The sequence below is a fragment of the Orycteropus afer genome, unplaced genomic scaffold, assembly GCF_000298275.1.
Source record: "Orycteropus afer afer isolate SDZICR_OR568_19922 unplaced genomic scaffold, OryAfe1.0 scaffold00084, whole genome shotgun sequence".
NCBI classification, from domain to species: Eukaryota; Metazoa; Chordata; class Mammalia; order Tubulidentata; family Orycteropodidae; genus Orycteropus; species Orycteropus afer.
In genome coordinates this window covers 7,736,853-7,757,395 of record NW_006921671.1, presented here as the reverse complement: position 1 = coordinate 7,757,395, position 20,543 = coordinate 7,736,853, and the positions used below count along the sequence as shown (strand labels likewise).

General features: G+C 39.1%; 1 protein-coding gene across 1 annotated transcript in view; it reads left to right on the top strand.

Moving 5' to 3' along the window:
- RBMS1 (RNA binding motif single stranded interacting protein 1) overlaps positions 1 to 19,653 on the top strand; it is a 151,888-nt gene extending 132,235 nt beyond the window's left edge. The window contains exons 6-13 of the mRNA XM_007941834.2: positions 8,026 to 8,132; positions 9,228 to 9,277; positions 9,404 to 9,497; positions 12,047 to 12,094; positions 13,003 to 13,053; positions 16,982 to 17,092; positions 18,226 to 18,306; positions 19,576 to 19,653. Of these exons, the coding sequence (XP_007940025.2) occupies positions 8,026 to 8,132; positions 9,228 to 9,277; positions 9,404 to 9,497; positions 12,047 to 12,094; positions 13,003 to 13,053; positions 16,982 to 17,092; positions 18,226 to 18,306; positions 19,576 to 19,653 (620 nt within the window). The remainder of the gene's footprint in view (positions 1 to 8,025; positions 8,133 to 9,227; positions 9,278 to 9,403; positions 9,498 to 12,046; positions 12,095 to 13,002; positions 13,054 to 16,981; positions 17,093 to 18,225; positions 18,307 to 19,575) is intronic.
- The last annotated feature ends 890 nt before the right edge of the window (positions 19,654 to 20,543 follow it).

Genomic DNA, 20,543 nt, shown 5'->3' with positions numbered 1-20,543 from the left:
AATTGGTTTCCCTTTTCTTTGTTGAAGAGGGTCTGTGCAATCCTTCTGCCTAGTCCGCCATCTTGCCCCGCCTCTCCACACTTCCTGATAGTCTTTTAAGAGGGATTGTTAATGCCAGAAAATCAGGCATTTGTAAAAAAAATCACCCCGCTCTTAAAGCCCCACTGAGGACAAATTAGAGAATCCAGTAATGCATTTACCTGAGGTGGCTCTTACTGTTAGTTGTCGTCAAGTCAATTCTGACTCACAGTGGCTCCGTGTATATGCACAGGCAGAGTGCTCCATAGGCTTTTCACATCTGTGACCTTTCAGAAGCAGATCATTAGGCCTGCCTGAGTGGGTTTGAACCACCAGCCTTTCAACTTGGTAACATGCTTAAGCGTTTACACCACCAAGGGTCTCCTGAGATGGCTGTTAGGAGGTTCCAAAAAATATTAGATCAACATTTGCATTTGTGGTGTTGTCTAGGGCTCTGAATACATGTTCTAGGTTACACTACAGTTGTCAGATATTTGGAGGCACAGTTGTTTATTGGTTCTGATTAACAAGAAAATAACTTTTCTGCGTTGGGTCATGCCTTAGGTTGGGTTCTCTAGAAGAACAAAGCCAGTGGAGGTTACATAGAGAGAGAGAGAGAGAGAGAAATTTATCTCAAGGAGATGGCTCATACAGATATAAAGACTGACAAATGTAAGTACGTGGGTCAAACGTCAAGCTAGAGGCTTCTCCTGGCTCACACAGGGGCTGATGAACCCAAGATTGTCAGGCAGTATAGCAGGCTGCTGGCTTCAAAAGATGATGAATCCAAGATTGACAGGTAAAATCTTAGATTGTTTGCCTGCAAGTTTTGAAGGCAAAAATCCTAAGATCAGCCAGTAATACAGGAGGCCACTAGTTCAAATCCAGAAACCAGAAATAGTAATGAGCAAGATGCAGGACTGAAATCCAGCAGAAAGCCAGAGAATTTTCCCAGGACATTCATATTGTGTTTAAAGCAGGCCACCCCTAAAGAAACTCCCTTTCAGCTGATTGGCTGCTCATAGCATGTCTCATGGAGGTGATTACATTATACCAGATCTCATCATGAGGAATGACTGCATTATATAACTGCTAAACCACTTAGAATTATAGTCCAGCCAAGTTGACAGACACACAACATTAACTATCACAATCCACCCCTTGTCAGTTTAGCACTTGTACACATCTTAAACCACATATAATATCTAAATAAAGACAATCATAAAATCATACTTGCATCTAACATGATAAAAATAACATGCATACAACCAAAAATGCGTTAGCCTTGCTTACATCTTGTATTTTATAACTGAAGAAAATAAAAATACTGGATGCACATATGCAAGGAAGAAATACTTGTAACAGTCACATCTTCCTTTCTGTAACTGGTCACATGCCCATAGCTGGTATTTGGACCTTCCTTCTTCCACCACCCATTCTGTATTCCCCTTGTTGTTGTTAAGCTCCGTCGAGTCGTTTCCGACTCATAGCGACCCCATGCACAGCAGAACGAAACACTGCCCGATCCCGCGCCAACCCCACAATCCCTGCTATACTTGAGCCCATCATTGCAGCCACCGTATCAATCCATCTCGTTGAAGGCCTCCCCCTCTTTCGTTGACCCTGCACCCTAGCAAGCATGACATCCTTCTCCAGGGAATGGTCCCTTCTTACAACATGACCAAAATAGGTGAGACGAAGTCTGGCCATTCTTGCTTACAAGGAGCATTCTGGCTGCACTTCCTCCAGGACAGATCTGTTAGTTCTTTTAGCAATCCATGGTACTTCCAGCATTCTTCACCAGCACCACAACTCAAAAGCATCAACTCTTTTTCGGTCTTCCATATTCATTGCCCAGCTCTCACATGCATATGAGGCGACTGGAAATATCATGGCTTGTGTCAGGTGTACCTTTAGTCCTCAAGGAGATATCCTTGCTCCTCAGCACTTGATACAGTTCCCCTTACCCACAGCAAGCTTCTCAGATGGTCATGGTTCTTTGTTAGTGAGGACACAAACCTCATTCTTAAAGGGTCTGGGTCATTCATAGTCATATCAGATTTGGGTTGCTGTAGTTTTCCATTGAGTTTAATTACAGGGCATGGTAGTACTAAGAGATATCCTAAGGAGTCTTCTGTATTCCAGACATATTCTTCTTTACCTCCATTATGTAATATCAATTTGGTGTCCCCTTGGTAATCAGGATTAATCACATCAGATAATATAGTAACCTCCCTTCTTCATTTGTTTTTCCAGAGACTTAGGAGCCCAAAATGGTCAGGTGGCATTCTTAACTTCCAGTTCAGTGGAATCAGTATTTTGTCTCCAGATGGGAGCGTTCCTCCCTTAGGGACTAAGACCTTCAGACTCACACGGCATAGGGTTGCAGGGACAGGAAGCAAAATTTTTTTTTTTTTTCCTGGACCCCTTGGTTCCTGAGCCTGTGAATCCTGGCTATTGGGGAAATAGCACCATATATTGGGTGCTGGTTTAGAGCATATACAGTCTCCTCAACAACATTGTCCCAAACCTGCAAGGTCTGGCTATCTAGCTGGCACCATAACTGTGTTTTTAAGCAGTCCTAACATTCCATCAACCCAGCTGCTTCAGGATGATGGCGAACATTGTAAGACCAGGGAATTCCAGGAACATGGGCCCATTGTCATATTTCATTTGCTGTGAAATGAGTCCCTTGATCTGAGGCAGTGTTGTATGGGATACCATGACAGCAGATAAGGCATTCTAGAAGTCCACAAATGGTAGTTTTGGCAGAAGTGCTATGTGCAGGGAAGGCAAATCCATATCCAGAGTAAATGCCTATTCCAGTAAGAGCAAAATGCTGCCCTTTCTGTGATAGAAGTGGTCCAGTGTAATCAAACTACCACCAGGTTGCTGGGTGATCACCCCAAGGAATGGTTCCTTATTACAGACTCAGTGTCAGTCTCTGCTGCTGGTAGATTGGGCACTCAGCAATGACTGTAGCCAAGTCAGCCTTGATGAGTGGAAGTCCATATTGCTGAGGCCATACATAACTTCCATCCACACCACCATGGCTCCTTTGTTCATGAGCCCAGTGGACAATGACAGGAGAGTGCCTAGGGAAGATGGATGACTGGTTTCCATAGAACGTATCCTCCTACCCACTTGATTGTTAAAATCCTCCTCTACCAAGGTCACCCTTGGTGAGCATTCACATGAGATTTAAATATCTTCATTTCTTTGGCCCATTGAAAGAAGTCTATACACATACCTCTTACCCATACCTCTTTGTCACCAGTTTTCCAGTCACGTTCCTTCCAAGTCCTGGTCGTCCAGCCAAACCATTGGCCATAGCCTATGAATCAGTATACAGTCATATGTCTGGCCATTTCTCCTTCCAAGCAAAGGGAACAACCAGATGCACTGCTCTAAGTTCTACCCATGAGGAGGATTTCCCATCGCCAATGCCCTTCAGGGAAGTGATTACATTATATCAGATTTCATCTTGGGGGATGACTACATCATAATGGCTGAACTACTTAGAACCGTGGTCCAGCCGAGCTGATGACACACAAGCTTAACTGTCGCAGGTAATAAGGAAGAGAATTGGACCAGAGACATCTCATAGGACATGTCTGGTGCACCCTTTACAGAGTTAGAAGCTCATGGTTGATTAAGGGGAAATTCAGCCTAGAATACTCCACGTTTGGCAAAAATCAATTAGGGTTAATTTTACATTAGTTTTATATAACTTTAATACAGGAAATGTATCTTAAGTCACAAATTATTTGTTAGCACTTTTGCAGTTACTGTTTTTGCACTATAAGGTGAAGAGTTGCTAATAGAGAAAAGTTGACTTTGTACAAGATATGAATAGACTGTTGTTGTTGTGTGCTGTCGAGTCAGACCCGACTCATAGCGACCCCTCCTTGGGTTTCCAAGGCATTATCACTATGGAAGTAGATTGCCCATCTTCCTTCTGAGGAGTGGCTGATGGGTTTGAATTGTCAGCCTTCTAGTTAGCAGTCAAATGCCTTAGCCACTATGCTACCGGAGCTCCCTATGAATGACTACTAATTAGTTTTAAATTAATACACCCAAACTTACCTGTTGCTCATAGTCATGTAACTAGTATTCATGAGGCTTCATCTCTGCATGTCAGTCCTCCTCAGTACCTCTCTTCTGAAGAACAGCCAAGAAAGTGACCTGCCAGGGGTCCATTCTGTAGAACAAACTGAAATCATAACATAGGGTCTCCCAATTGATTGTTGACTCTGAAATCCCTGTATTAAGCTCCAAAAAGGACCTCAGGACTCTCTCCTGGTTGGGTACACACCACATACATGCCAGTCAACTGATGATCTCATTTTATAACAAGCTCACACACACTTAAAAATTATTTAACCACAACACAGATTTGTTTGCTTTTTGTAACCAAAAATTTAACTGAAATCATTTAACTCTTGCTAAACATCATGGTATATAGGTCACATAGGTGGCTTGTTACAATAAATCAGGGCCTTTTAACTTTTAAAATACCTGGAAATTTCTTAAGTCTTCAGGAACTTTGCTCTCCTGAAGCACATTGTAGAATCTTCTTGTGACAATAAAGTAGCAAGAACTTACAGGGATAAGCTGTTTCTCATACTGTCACCTAAGTACTTGGAGTAGCAGTTATAAAAGACGTTAGCTGTTCCTGCATCAGAAGGATTTTGCTTCTGGGTGGAATTTTTATTAAAAACAAACATCTCTTAAAACAGAAAACTGAAATGATTAAGTGGGTTTTCATAAGATTGGAGAGTCTCATCCCCATTGGACTCCAAGCTCATGAAAACAAGAACCCTGTTTTATCCACCACAATAGCCCCAGCATCTTAACACTGGGCCTCACACATAGTAGGCACTCAAACTTTTTTTGACTGATAAATAAGCCAAAGATAATTTTAATAGGGAAAGGAAGCTGTTAGAATCTCACATTGCTTCACATGGAATACAGGGACACTCATTTCTTTCACCATTAGTGGGAACCAACTCAACAGCAAATAACAACTTAATTCCCTGAACAAGAAATCCTCAAATCTCTTAACAATGTATCATTTCTACTGGTTACACTTATTTCAAATAAACTTCTTCCCCTAAGGTGTGGAATACCTCACCATATACAAACCCTTTTAACTACTTAACCTTTTTGCTCTTAAAAAAAAGTCACTGCTGTTGAGTTGATTCTGATTCATAGTGACCCGATAGGACAGAGTAGAACTGCTGCATAGGATTTCCTAGGCTGTAAATCTTTACAGAAGCAGACTACCTTATCTTCCTTCTGCAGAGCAGCTGGTAGATTCGAAACACAGACCTTTTGGTTAACAGCCCAGCACCACTAGAGCTCCTCCTTTTTGCTCTTAGAATGAGGAAAATAACTTAGTGACAGCATAAAATCATGTGGTAAAGATATTTAGTTGTTTTGAAAATTAAATTACATCCTGTTCCATTTGTTTCTTTTTAACTGTTATTTTTGCAAACATGTCATGGTCACTCACTTGATGTTTACCTCATTATTATATATGTATTTAGCAGGTTTTATTGTCACTTGGGAATTCTTTTTCTTTGCCAGAGCAGTCTAGATAAGTGAAAGTGTGTTGGAAGCAGCTTGTCCACAGATAGGGATGGCTGGCCTTTCAGCAGTGAGCTTCTGCTGCTTGCCAGAATCTTGTTACCTCACAGCTTTCATTTCCTACCTGTCTGCCTGGGCAGCCTGTAGTGAGTGTCCTGAATGAGTACAAACTGGTGACTTCTTTATCTAGAAAAGAAGATGGTAATGGAGAAAAACTGGTCTATTTGCATTACTCACTAAGCCAAATAAACTCATTCAAAAAGGTTAAATTCTGGTCTAAGAAATCTTTTAGATAAAATGATCTCCTTGCAGCAAAGACCCACAGCGTGCTAACACTTGTTAAGAGTTTATTGCTCACTCTTGCCCTATAGGATTATGTGAAAACAAACTCCTATAACTTCATGTTATTGGAGAAAACACCTGATGCTATGAAGACCTTTCTAGATCTCTGGAGATTGAGATCTTAAAGGGCTTAAGGGTTTTTTTGCCCGAATTCTTGATTTCTCCTTAGAAATCAAAGTGAGACAGGGTGAGGCAGACACCCTATAGCCCCTTCTAGAAATACACAATGTAGACCCACCCTAGTTTCCATGTCTTTAAATGGCCCAGAGCCCCTGGGTGGTACAAACAGTTCACACTCTCAGCTGCTAACTGAAAGATTGGCATTTCACATCCACGAGAAGCACCTTGAAAGACCTGGTGATAAACTTCCCCAAAAAATCAACCAGTGAAAAACCCTGTGGAGAGTTCTGCCCTGACACACTTGGAATCGGAATGGAGTCAGTGGCCACTGGCTTTTTAAATGGCTCAGTTGTCAAATTAAAAGCTTCATCAGTGATTAGAGATCTCTCTTGCTTCATTGTATCTATTTACATTCTGTTGGCCTTAAATGGAAGTTTCTTGTTTAGGAAAAGCTGATGGAGGTGGGAGTCAGAAGGTAAACAAGGGCCAGAAGGCTCACTGTTATTCTCACCAGACACCTAACATTTTCGCTCTTACCTCCTCATACCTGAAGTACAGTAGCCATTCAGAAATGAGATCCCAATCCCACTCATCCCTCTGGATGGTTTGCACTAGGGAGGAGAAAGAAGTGCCAACCAACAGCCTAGACAGCTCACCGAAAAGGAATTGCAATTGGCTTTTTTGTTTTGTTTTTGGCGGAGAAATGTTGAAAGGCACTATTGCTTCCACCCTGTCATTAGTGGGTGGGTAATAGTGATATAAAATAAGAGATGAATTAGGATAATAAGAGGTAAAGGAGAAAGAAGTAAATTTCCCACAAGTAATATTTTTCTCTTCGTGGTTATTTAACTTTAAAACAGAATGTGAAAGTAGTAATCATGGTTCTATGGTAGACAAAGGACAGAATGTAGGAACCAGACAGAAAGGTGTGATTGGCTTTATTACATTAACTAGAGGCATAATGCACAACTTTCAGGAATACACTACTATTTCCATAATGGAAAAGCAAAGCAAAGCAAGTCATGGGTGGTCTGGAGTACAGCCTTTTTTTCCCCGCTAATGAAAATACATCATGTAATGTAAAATTACACTTTTGCTTTCCTATTTTAATCTCTTGGGTTGTTCTTTGGACCATTTTGTGGAGCAGATACGTAGTAAAGCGGCACCAAGTGGAATGATTGTATCTCAGAAAAATCTTTAAATAGAGTGTGCTGGTATTTTCAGCTTGAGTACAACAGCTGTCCTCAGTGCTGTATCCAAAAATAAAAAATTTAGACCTGCATTCATTGATTCAACCAAGACTTAATAAATGCTTATAGTGTACCACTTTAGGTACTGGCAATGGGGGGGGGGGTAAACTAAAGAAACATTGTAACAGCCCCTGTAGGGTTACTCTGGCAGTGGAAACAGACATCAAAGAATAACCACATTCAAATTGTTACAAATGCTATGGTTAAAAGTCAAAGTAGTGTTAAGTGGCTTAAAGGAATTTGTTTTCTGTTGGTGGGGAGGGGGGCGGGGATGAAGGACTCCCTGAAAAATTATAATAAGGGGGATGTTTTTAAGTTTCAGAGAGGTGGCACAGTTCTAGATATATTTGAAGATTATTTTGCCTGCTGTGTAGAGGTGGAATTGGAGAGAGCCCAGAATGAAGAATCATGTACTTACAGAAGTGTAGAAGTAAATCAGAAGATTCCTTTGCCTCTTCAAAGCAGCTCTTTAAATGTTTTCATTACACTCTGGTTTGGAAATAATAGTTAGTATATTACTCTGTATTTTTCACTGGTGGATAGATAATTCTATAAGGGTTTAAGTAAACTTTTGCCTTCAAGTGCTTTATCTGTTGCTTCATAGCTTAGCACTGGTCCTATTCAAAAAGTAATTCAGTTACATTTATCTTCTCATCTGCACACACTTAAAATTTTGATTTCGTATTATTTTCCTCTGTTTACTCAGCTCCTACAGAACCTTTATTGTGTAAGTTCGCAGACGGAGGACAGAAGAAGAGGCAGAATCCAAACAAATACATCCCTAACGGAAGACCATGGCATAGAGAAGGAGAGGTGAGACTTGTAAGTCCTTGCTTAAAACTTTAGTGTGCATATATAGTCATGAAAGCTTATATAAAAGGCATCTTGACTTGGCCACCTCAATTCTAGAATAGGTGCCAAGGTTAAACTTTCTTGATGGTACTTTATAAGCCAAATGGTATCAGGTTAAAACTCTTCCCAGTATATATGTTGCTAAAAGATGGACCAAAAAAAAAAAAAAAAATGAAACCCACTGCTGTCGAGTTAATTCCTGCTTATAATGACCCTATAGAACAGGATAGAACTTCCTCATACGGTTTCCAAGGTTTGGAGCAGACTGCCACATCGTTCTCCCATCGAGCGATTGGTTGGTTTTGAACTGCCAACCTTTTGGTTAGCCGCTGAATGCTTTAGGCACTGTGCCATCAAAGTATCTTAGCTTAACAAACAGATGGTGGAAATAGCTATGTTGACTAGTTAAACACATATAAAGTAAAAACATTTTAAGTAGCTACAAGAAATGTGGAAGAGCAGAGCAGTTTTTACAGTCAAGTCATGGTCTCTGAGAGGTCTTCAATTTTGTAGTTATTCAGAAATTATCCTAAATAAAATTATTAAAAGAATGTAAAATAAATAGTTCATTTGTCATTGAGTATTTTCTATAAGTCTTTTGAATAATTGAATAGAAAAAAAATTTCAGTTCCGCAGTAAAAATTGATCTCCAAATCCCAATATTGCTGTTGATGAATTGTTATTTAAAAACAAAAAAAAAGAGTTGCATGCTGGTTTGAAGAATTTGTGGGGTGCACGGTCCAGAAAAATCTTCTATTATGTACATTATCCAGTGAGAGCCACATGTGGCTATTTGAGCACTTCAGATATAAATAGTGTGCTAGAAGGATTGGATTCTTTAATTTAAATTTTATAGCTACATGTGACTGTTGGCTAACAAAGGGGTAGCGCAGATCTGGAGCTTAATTCTGAGTTTAAATTTGGCTAACAGAAACTCCCAGTTTTAAAAAATGCTACTACGCTATCTCTGTTCTATGTTGCCATGACTCTAAAAAATGGGATTTTTAAATTGTGCCTTTCTAAATGGGTGTTTATATTTCTTTCCCTTCCCTATAGGCTGGAATGACACTTACTTATGACCCAACTACAGCTGCTATACAAAACGGGTATGTCGTTAAGATAAATACATAATGGCTTGAGGGAAACTCTGAAGGTGGAAAATATCAAACATTTGTTCCATGGATTATTCTATTTAAAGGATTACTTAATAAAGACTTTTGTGTTTATTCTAGATTTTATCCTTCACCATACAGTATTGCTACAAACCGAATGATCACTCAAACTTCTATTACACCCTATATTGCATCTCCTGTGTCTGCTTACCAGGTTTGTACCTTTAGGATTCATCAACAATATGACAACTTGCTGGCCGTGAATCCTTGCAACATTTTTGTGTCTTAAAATGTTGTACATTTATAATGAAATGTAAGTCAAATGTCACATAGCTTAGATTTCCAATTCAGAATAACCTGCTGCTTTATTTGACAGCATGATTGACTTCTGTGTATAGGGGCATGTAAGTCAAGGAAAATGGTTGTCAGTTGCCAGTCCTTGGAATCATAACATTATAAAATTAGGAAGAACCCAAATACTTCCTCTACAGTAGGCCCTGCTTTTGCATACCATGTGACCCAGAAACTGAAACTTAATGAGAATTGCCATTAGGTAAAGTAAGTAGTAAGTAGGTGTTCACTCTTGCCTTTGTTTATTTGTCGGCAGAAACTGACAAAACAGCAAGCAAACATTCCAATAAATGAAGATGTGTCTCCATTTGGTAATGCTATATGAGCAATGCAGTGAAATTTGAAGGCCCCCCCCCAAAAAAAAAAAAAAGATGGCTCCCTCTTTATTTTGTAAGGAGGCTTATCGTAAGGTATATTTCCAACTTGGCAACAAAATCTCATTAAGCACCCTTGTTATAATGCTGTGATTTGGTTTTATTGCAGGCTTAGCTCTTCTTCTGGTGAACCCAGGGTATGCATGCATTTCTCCTCTGTATCACAGGTCTCTAATGGGGTTATTGCCTTAGATCAGCCATGAACATTATAATGGAGTTCAATTACAGACACTTGGAAGTATAATTATCTTTTTGTTGACTGTTGAGATCCTGTGTGGCTAAACTAAATTTTTATGGATTCTTGTTTTTAAAACAATGGAATTAGATGTTGTAGCCCTGATTTCTGAGGTTAGGGGACTTACCATATCTAATCTGATAGTTGTGTTTGACACAGTCAGTCTCTATTTCCTCATCTGTAAAATGGGGATAATAATAGTTTCTATATCATAGACGTTGCAAAAATTAAATGTGATAATTTATGTAAAGAGTACAGCATAACACCTGCATGTTGGCACTCTATAAATGCTAGCTATGGATATTATCATCACTAATACTCAGGATTAGCTTGCTGATAAGAGTATATTCATTATACTTTTTGTAATGGATTGGTCAACATAAACTACATCATATAGCTGATTCTGTCTAGAAATACAAAAGTGGCATTAAATAACAAAGAGACATTATTAAATGTAGCAATTTAGGTTCATGAAATCATAAGATAACACGTTTTCTGTCCTCTGAATTCAGGGAATAATCTAAGAATTACAATTGAAGTTTCAAAGTAGAATCCACAGCCTCCCTCGTCTGTCAGGTCCTTTTTTTTCCTCTGAGCTGTCACTCATTTTCATTCTTTTTCCTTTCTGTATTATATTGCTTATGCTAATGTTTTCAACTGCTGGCCTCATATTAACTCATTTAATGCCTCTTTCATTATTTTGCACTAAGATTTCTACCTTTTCCATACCTGTATACAGGACTCATTGAGATTTGCTTCAGTGCATTTTCTCTAATAAATATTCCCTGTGTCTGACATTGAAAGGTAGTCTTCTTTCTTAACTATTTGAACTTGGAAACCTCTGTCATTTGTATGTATTACTAAAATTAGGGATTGGTAAACTTATTCTTAGGCAAGTGAAAGATTATGCATATTAATTTGAATCTATGCTGCTATAAATATGTTATTAAAGCTTCTCCCCACTGCTTTGTTTTCCTTTTCTGCTATAAAAGCAGTGTGCAGTATGGGCACAGAATCATTTCATAAAGTAAACAATTAGGAAAGCATTGTTGGTAATAGATTTGACATGGCTAAGTGGAAACAACATATCACTTGATAGAGTAATTTTCCCTCCTGGCCAGTCTGTGCTTCCCTAAGATACATGTAGAATTTCATTTGATATGCCTGACAGTGCTATAGCCTCTAAGACTTTGATTCTTAGCCCATTAAGTTCAAGGAACCCATAGAGTCCGTGGATGAGCTTTAAATAGTCTGTAATCCCCTTAAATTGTATGCAAAATGGTGCTTATGTTTATGCAACTAGTTGGGAATAAAAGGTTCTGTCTTTTACCAGGTTTTCAAAGGGATCCATGGCCCCAAAGAAGTTAAGTAATAATGGTAAAGAATTCATAAAACATGGATTATTATCCCCATTTTATACTTAGGGGAAAGTGAGGAATAGAAATTGATAGCATCTGATTTGCTACTTAAGAAAGAAAATTGGATTAGATGTCATAGCTCCCTAACCCTATAATGCTGCAAGGTATTAGAGTTTTAAAACTACTGAAGCATATAGAAAATGGAGTTATTTGGCCCAAGTTGGGTTCTGTAGGCAGCTGCTCACCTCCCCCTGATTTTATCCAGTGAAGGCCCTGAACTCATGTTAGAGTGGGCCTCTCTCCACCAAACCACCACATGCTTATATAATTGGATTTGAGAAATTGGCATCTGCAAGAAACCACCAATATTCCAATGGGGAAAGGCTGCAGTCCAGATAACTGAAATGTTAACAAGGCAGAAGCACTTAACTTTGGTCTGCCTTAGGTGGCAAAGGAAACCAGAGAAAGCAAGTATCGGGGCTCTGCTATCAAGGTAAATCACAATACATTCTTCCCCCATGACTCTTCCCCATATCCTCTCTATAGAACCTCTGAATTTAGCAACAAGGGATAAGATACAGGAGGGTTCTGTTGTTAAGAATTAGAAACAGAAGCATTTTAAAATTACGTAGACTCTGAAAAGCTCTGGGCATCGAGAAATGGACTAGTTTGTTGTTTTTTTTGTGTGTTTTTTTTTTTTCTTGGGTGGCAGACTAGTATGCTTTCTTTTCTGCCACAGAACCTGATTCTCATGTCTTATTTCTCAATCCAGAGGGTCTATTGTGTGGATCCTCTGACTAGATGTCACGATCTAGTTACTAAAGCTTAATTTCCTACGTTTGAATGCAGATTTTTATTTTCCACAGTAACTAGTAATTGCTGACCATCAGACAAGATTCCTGAAACCTAAACGTCCTAGGTATCAAAGAGCGATTTAATTTGGTTATTCTTATTAAATAAGCACATACTTTAAGGGTTAGTTTCTAATAAGATGTGCTGGAATCCTCATTCATCTGTATTCCTAAATAAGCACCTAGTTCATGCCTTGATTATAACACTTTCCACTATTTATTTGAGCAGTTTGTATGTTTAATTCCCTTGCTTAAACTATAAATTTCTTGAGAGTGGGACCCATATCTTACTCACATTTTTCACCTTGGTGCCTGATACTCAGTAAATATTTCTTGAGTGGGCAAATGGAAATTGGTTCTAAATAATCATTTCATCCCATTCAGAGTGACCAGTTCGCCAAGAACTCTAACTGCCTTAATCTTTTTAATCATTGATAGTGTTGTTTCCTTATTTCCTTCTGTAGATTTTTAACGTGATTAAAAAGAGTTTTAGAGAAATTAGGTAAGCATTCCAACAGAAATCAATGTTTATTTCAAAATCCTTTTCCAGGTGCAAAGTCCTTCTTGGATGCAACCTCAACCGTATATTCTACAGCACCCCGTAAGTTTCTCACCTTAATGACTTTGTGGTTTGCAAAAAAGTTATATAGATATAGATATAGATATAGATAGATAGATATACATACATACGTATATTCTTTGGGTTAAAACCATTTGCCAAAGATACTGTAGGGTTTGGAAGATTAAGTATGTAATATGAGACTGTACAGGTTCACTGAAAGCGTCTACACCATCATATTGGAGGCGAGGCACCATTTTCTCACCCTTATCAGTTCTATAGGAGATCATTCAGTTGGTTGGCTAAATATTTAACAGTGATAAAACAGGTCTCAGATTTTTTTTCCAGTTTTTTTTTTTTTTTTTAAATAGTGGTAAATATATGTTGTTGTTTGTTGTTAAGTGCAGTCAGCCCCAGGGATACAGGTGAGGAGAGACAACTCAGGGACGCCCAAAGCAGCAGGCCAGAAGAGCAGGAGAAAGGGGATTAAAAGCCAGGAAGCCAGAGAGAAGAGACAATCAGCCAAAGGGATTAGGTGAGGAGAGGAAACTCAGGCCCACCCAAAGCAGCAAGACCGGAGAGCAGGAGAAAGGGGATAAAAGCCAGGAACTCGGGAAGAGGAGCAGTCAGCCCCAGGGACAACTCAGGGACGCCCAAAGCAGCAGGCCAGAAGAGCAGGAATAAGGGGATTAAAAGCCAGGAAGCCAGACAGAGGTACAGTCAGCCACAGGGACCCAGGTGGGGGTGATATGAGAGGTCTCCAACGGCAAGACAAACTTGTCTGTCGGTTTGTCCTACTGTGGTGACATGTAGACTTGAGTTTTGAGGCTGAGCCTCTGGTGTTTAAAACCCAGCGAGATGCACCTGGTGCACAGGTAACAGCCCAGCTTACAGACTGAGACAGACTAGGAAGAAGGAAGAGGCCATCCACTTCTCAAAGAATTGACCAGGGGAAACCTTATGAATAGCAAAGAAACACTGGTAAATATATAGGTAACATCATTTGCCATTTTAACAATCTTCAATAGTGTACAGTTCAACCATCACCATGAACTGTTCCCAAAACTCCATCAGCCTTAAGTGTCCCCTAAGCATTGTGTCTTCCTTTCTGCCTCCCTCCCATCCAACCACCTCTGGTACAGGTCTCATTTTTTATGTTATGTTTAATGCAAATATAAAGTGTTCAAAATCTGGAGATTCTCATCAGTGTTACTTAGCCTCTCTGTGGAAATCATAAGTCCTGAAGTAGTAGTACTCTTTTTGGGAACTAAAAACTATGGTTTCTTTAGTCATAATGCTCATTTGCTGTGCTTATGTACATAATACATTGTTTTTGTTGTGTAATTGAATTATACACCATCTTGTTCTATAGTATATTTAATGTACTTTTCAAACATACATAAAATCCAGTTTATTGAATTAATTAAATCATGTTTTAAAAGTTTAAAAATAAGAGTAGGCAACAGAGTCACCAGTGAGGCTAAGAATGCCCCACACAGTGACCTATCTGCTTTTCATGAAATAGCCATGCATTTAGCCCTAAGCTTTCTAACTAAAGCAAAAGGGGAAGCTGGATTAAGATAAAAACAGATCAGTTGCTTAAGAAAAGCACACTATTCATGGCCTTAAGTTGAGACAGGAATTTCTCTTAGGACACCTTGTAAAGAGGACACTGTGCGATGTAAGACCATGTGTACGGAACAGCAGTCCAAGGACAGCCAGTTCTGGACAGGAAGTCACTGGAACGACCTTTAAGAAGCAGATAACACAGGTTTAGAAGAGCGCTCTGATGATGTATGTATTGTGTGTGTGTGTATTGTGTGTGTATATGTGTATATATACGTACATACACACACACAATCTATACATACATACATGCATATACACGGTTAAAACCACAGTCCCATCTATACATTACATACAGCCATCAGTGCTCACATACATATATGTGTCCCTGGTGCTTCGTGCTACCCTGTTTTGGAATGCTGGAGATAACCCATATTAATTTGAGAGTTTTCTGGTCCTCTTACAGCTGGTACAGAGTAATGAAAATAAAAGTAGGAAGCACCTTCAGCATATTCCGGGCTTCTGAGTCATTTTTATGTTACCATGTGCTTTTTGATCATGCGTTTTAAAAAGAAACAATGTTTTTCTTATACAATGTATTAACAATGAACACTGTCCCTGACACATCTTTTTTTGGGGGCGGGCGGCGCAACTTTTAGAGACAAAGGTGACCATATCCAAGTTTTAACGTCTTTAAGCAGCCACTGAGCAAGTGTGCAGAAAGCTTCTATTTGAGGATTCATTGCCCTTCCCCACCCATATTTAAACTGCCTACAACCAAGGGCCTATACACTTAACCTCTGTCCTCAACTTTGTATATAAATATCAATAAATTGCAGTCTATTTGAGGGGTGACGTCAGGTACCAAAAAATCAAACCAAACCCACTCCCATCGAGTCTATTCTAACTCATAGCAACCACTATTGGGTTTCCAAGGCTGTAAATCTTCAGAAGTAGATAGCCTCATCTTCCTCCCATGGAGCGACTTGTGAGTTTGAACCACCAACCTTCTGGTTAGCAATAAAATGCCTTACCCATTATACCACCAGAGCTCCTAAAGATCTGGTACAGTAATACCAAAAAAAAAAAAATATTAGTATTTATAGATTGTGTCAGGATCATTCTCAGGTGATTAGATGATTGCAAAAGTAAGAGTAGTAGGCAAAATCTCTAAGAATAATATGTAGGAAAATTAGAGACAATTCAAAAGTCCAGAAATAGAGAAAGAGTTAATAAAATTTTGATTTATATAGTCTATGTGCCATTGTATAACCATTCCAAAAGATAATTAGGAAGCTATGATGTAAGGCAGGTAGATGTTTATAATAGAATGTTAAGTTGAGAACTGTTTATATACTCTGATTGCCAGCTACGTTGGAAACATATGCAGAGGGTAAATCCAAGCAATAGGGTCGTGACATTGCTAGTGGTGGTCATATATTAGAGAGGCCCAGAGATGGGTGATTTCTCCCCCTCCTCTTAAATATATGTTTTCTTAAATACATTTCATTTGAGTTTTACTTACCCAAGTTTTTTTTTCAAATGAAATAAAAGAATCTGAAATTGAATTATTAATTGTATCTGGATCCAATTTCCCATCCAGTACCACGATGCAGCTTAAAGTTCTGAGAAACAGGGAGTCATGGAGAACGTGCTCTTGATTGAGCCCAGCAGCCTAATCTGGAATCACATGACTTATCTATGTAGAACATTTTTAAACAAAATACAATGTTTATAATATTAAATGTAGTATATTGTTTTGTGACTACATTAAACATCTTCTGTCATTTTTTTTTTTTTTAAGTTTCTTTGAAAAAGCATTTTATAACCCATGTACCAAAATACATCTATTTGGGTTGGCCAATAATACTAGTTAGTCAGAAATATTATAGTTGAATTTCTGATTATAGCTCCTCCTGCTGGCCTAGCTTCCATAGTTAAGTAACTTACGTAAAGGTGTAGGGAGAGATGTTTAATGCAGGGATTTCTGTGAAATGAGTGCCAAGATACACTTTCCTCTCGTGCACTTAAAAAAGTCTTGGGAAAAGCAATCTACAGAAGGATTCTTAGGAAATCGTTTGATTCTACTTGAGAGTAAACCAAAAAACCAAACTCACTGCCGTGGAGTCAGATCCGACTCATAGCGACCCCTCCTTGGGTTTTCAAGGTAGTGTCACTACGGAAGTAGATTGCCCAACCTTCCTTCCAAGGAGTGGCTGGTGAGTTTGAACCTCCAGCCTTCTGGTTAGCAGTCAAAATGCCTTAGGCACCATGCCACCAGAGGGTGGTTATTTTTGTTTCACATTCCTCGAGAAACTAAGGCATTTCCTTTGTAAAAGGTTATTACAGAATCTTAACTCTCTCCCTCACTTTGTCTTACTGCTCTTCTTTCTGACTCCTCCAGAGTGCCGTGTTAACTCCCTCAATGGAGCACACCATGTCACTACAGCCTGCATCTGTGATCAGCCCTCTGGCCCAGCAGATGAGTCATCTGTCACTAGGCAGCACTGGAACAGTAGGTGGCAAATTAATATCATGTGTCTTGGCAAACAGTCGAGTAAATTAATGCAGCCTGTATCTTGTCTATCAGATTACAGGCTCTGTGGTGACAAAGGTTATGTCTGATCCCCTCTCTCACTCCCACATTGCCTTCTACATAGTAAATGCTCAGGTATTTTTCTTGATCAGTTGATGAACTTAAAGTCTGATTGTCCTCTGGTTGTCTATCATTTACCAAAGTATAGCACTCACAGGTGACCACATTTAACCCTTATAACCAGTGTCATTCGTGACACTGTGGCAGATCTGGTCTCACCAACCAAAGATTAAGGTGACACATGGTGGCAGAGACAGACACATTTTTCTCATGTGCTTGTTTCTTCGTTTGGGAATGCTGAATCACACTCTTAGTATTGACTCATTTTCCCAAAGTCCAGTGGACTTAGTTGAGTATTGAAGTTGAGCTACTACCACACTGTCTTCCAGGGTTGATATGCTTTTAGTGTTTAGATGCCAAGATCACCAAAGACTTTTAATTCAGCCCATATCTATGGTGGCTATAAAGAAAAGGGCAGTAGGTTTTCTCTTCTTACACTCAAAACCAGCAGCAGCTTCTTTTGAAGGCTAGGACAGGTCCACACACGTCTATTGAGAGTGACTAGAAAGGATTGACTTTAGGAAAGGATTGCAGTCAGTATCAGGAAAGCAAGGTTCCATTTCCTGTTCTGTAGCGATCTATTAAAGACCTAATCCCTTGAGTCTCTGTGTATAGAAGCAATACTGTAGCTGGCTGCTGGTTCAGGGGACTGCTGGAAAATAAGGAAGTCCTTTGAGGAAAGATCTTCTAAAATAACACATTAGTGATACTGACTTATTGAGGATGAGAAACTTAAATGATCTTCGCCCATGTGCTTCTTTGTTAGGAAATGCAAGGAAAGGTGGGATTTGTAGTGTGATGAATTCAAAAAGTAGAAAGATGCACTTTGCCTTCCCTATGACATTTGTGTTTACTAGTTAAGCTTCGAGGCAACCTGTTTAAATTTCTTCTTTGAGACTTCCAAATATTCATACTGCATCTCAAAATTCTCAGAGGACTCAGAGTTTTGCAAGGCTTGTCTTTACCCATCATGACCTCATTCTTCTTTTCAGTACATGCCTGCAACATCAGCTATGCAAGGAGCCTACTTGCCACAGTATGCACACATGCAGACAACGGCTGTTCCTGTTGAGGTGGGTATACACCATCTCATAGCCATTCTAGCAACGAGTAGATTTTAAAATGGGTAGATTGAACTCAAAGAAAAATGTATCAGAAGTTAAATATTTGCATAAAAAGTTGACTTCAGAGGGATATCCTAGTTATTTTTAACTATAAAATTTAATTCTCTGCATCTATAGGGTAGCAACATTTATGCCACACACCCGGAAATATTCTCTAAGGAAACTTGTAGCACATTTAATTCCTCTTTAAGGCTCTATCTTGTCTTCTGCCAAATGATTCTATAGGCAAACTATGATAAATCTAGAGTTTGCAATCCTGGTGCTAAAGGTTGTATCAGTAATAATCAAATAAAATCAGTTTAATTATTATACTTAATGGGGCAGGGGGTGGGAGCAGCCAATGTTTCAGAACCATAACAGAGATAAAGAACAAATCATACTTGCTTTTAGAGAGGGGCTAAGTTTAGCTAAGTAATTCTTGGCTCTTGTTGTGGAGGATGAGTCTGATATGTTGAATTATGATCAGACAGCATAGAATTTTTCTTGCAATGTATCCAACAAATTCTAAGGAAATGTATCAACTCAAATGATCCCAACCACTAGGCAGACCTCAGAGATTCCTGGACCAGGAAGGGCCATAGTTCTGTGGCTTGTTAATTTATCTTTTGCTTTTGATTGATTTAAATGTGTGCAATTATCAATGACCACAGGTACCCAAGTCCAAAATTTCTTATCTACAGTCCTGAAAACCTGCACTAAAAATACTCCTTGTTAACTCCATTAGCTAAAAACCCGACCTGTGGCAAAACCCAACCTGAAGTGATGCAAGACAAGATCTTTTTCTCACTTTCTGTGACTGTTCATGCTTTTAGTGTAGACCTGTTGATGCATATGATTGTGAGGTACTGCCCCAGACCCTGATTGGTGGGGATTCTATGATACGCAGCATGTACACATCGTGTTTCAGATTCTAAAAGGTAAAGGTAGTGAATTGCAAATTATGTCTGACCCCAAGGGCTTAGGATGAAAAAATTTGTTTGGTAATTCAGGTTAATACAAATAGGCTAAGTCATAAAAGTTGGCATGGGAGGTTCTTTGGGTCTGTCAGGCATTTCAGCTACTTAGGAAAATGATTAACCTTAAGCTCTACCTGACATTAAGTAATTCACTTTAAAGAGTACTTGTTTTTAAAGTGTGTGTGCTGGTAGGCTCAGTTAGGCCTGGGGAGCAGAGTTTGGGTATTACTGCTAACATGTCTCATCTCCTGCTTTGTTGTAGGAGGCAGGTGGTCAGCAGCAGGTGGCTGTAGAGACGTCTAATGACCATTCTCCATATACCTTTCAACCCAATAAGTAACTGTGAGGTATGTGGGAAAGGTCTCTGTAACTATGGGGAGTTCTAGGATTCGTCCCTAGAAATGATACCTATATAGTAACTCAAATTTCTTACATAAATTGGTTTAATCTGCTGCTTTAATCATGACCTTATATTAAAGTCACCACTCCTCGGAAGGAAGGTTGGGCAATCCTACTTCCGTAGTGATACTGCCTTGGAAACGCAAGAAGGGGTCGCTATGAGTCAGGGCTGACTCGACGGCACATAACAACAATATTAAAGTCAAATGTATATTTACCCTCTTCCCAAAAAAATCTGGAATACATCAGAGAACACCAGCTACCAAAATTATTCTATAAGACAAGACATGTATTCTACATTATATTGCTTTAATACTCACAAACTGAAAGAAATATCACATAAGGTGTTGTTTAATCTAGTCAGCATTACAAGATTACCAATATCTTGATTATATGTTTTGATTAATGTCAATACCCTTAGATTGAGAGATCATGTTCCTAGCTAAACTCTCAAAACTTTTTACTTTCCTGTGCAGTAAAATAGCTGTGGGGCTTAGAATACCTCAGTTTCTGGATTGCCCTAATGACAGTACATATTGTTTTTATAAAACCAAAAAAAACCCACTGCCATTGATTCAATTCAACTCATAGTGACCCCTCCTTGGGTTTCTGAGGTGGTATCTCGATGAAAGTAGATTACCCGATCTTCATAAAGTCACTATTAATTTCTAGATACCCATGTGAATTATTTGGCTTGGATTCCCTTAGAAGAGAAACTATTTCGCAGGTCCTGGATTTGAAAGACAAAGTTGAGACATAGAGAGTGACCCTGAGTTGCAGAATTTGCATGTACTGGTCTAAGTGCACTGCCCTCCCCATTCCTCCACTTCC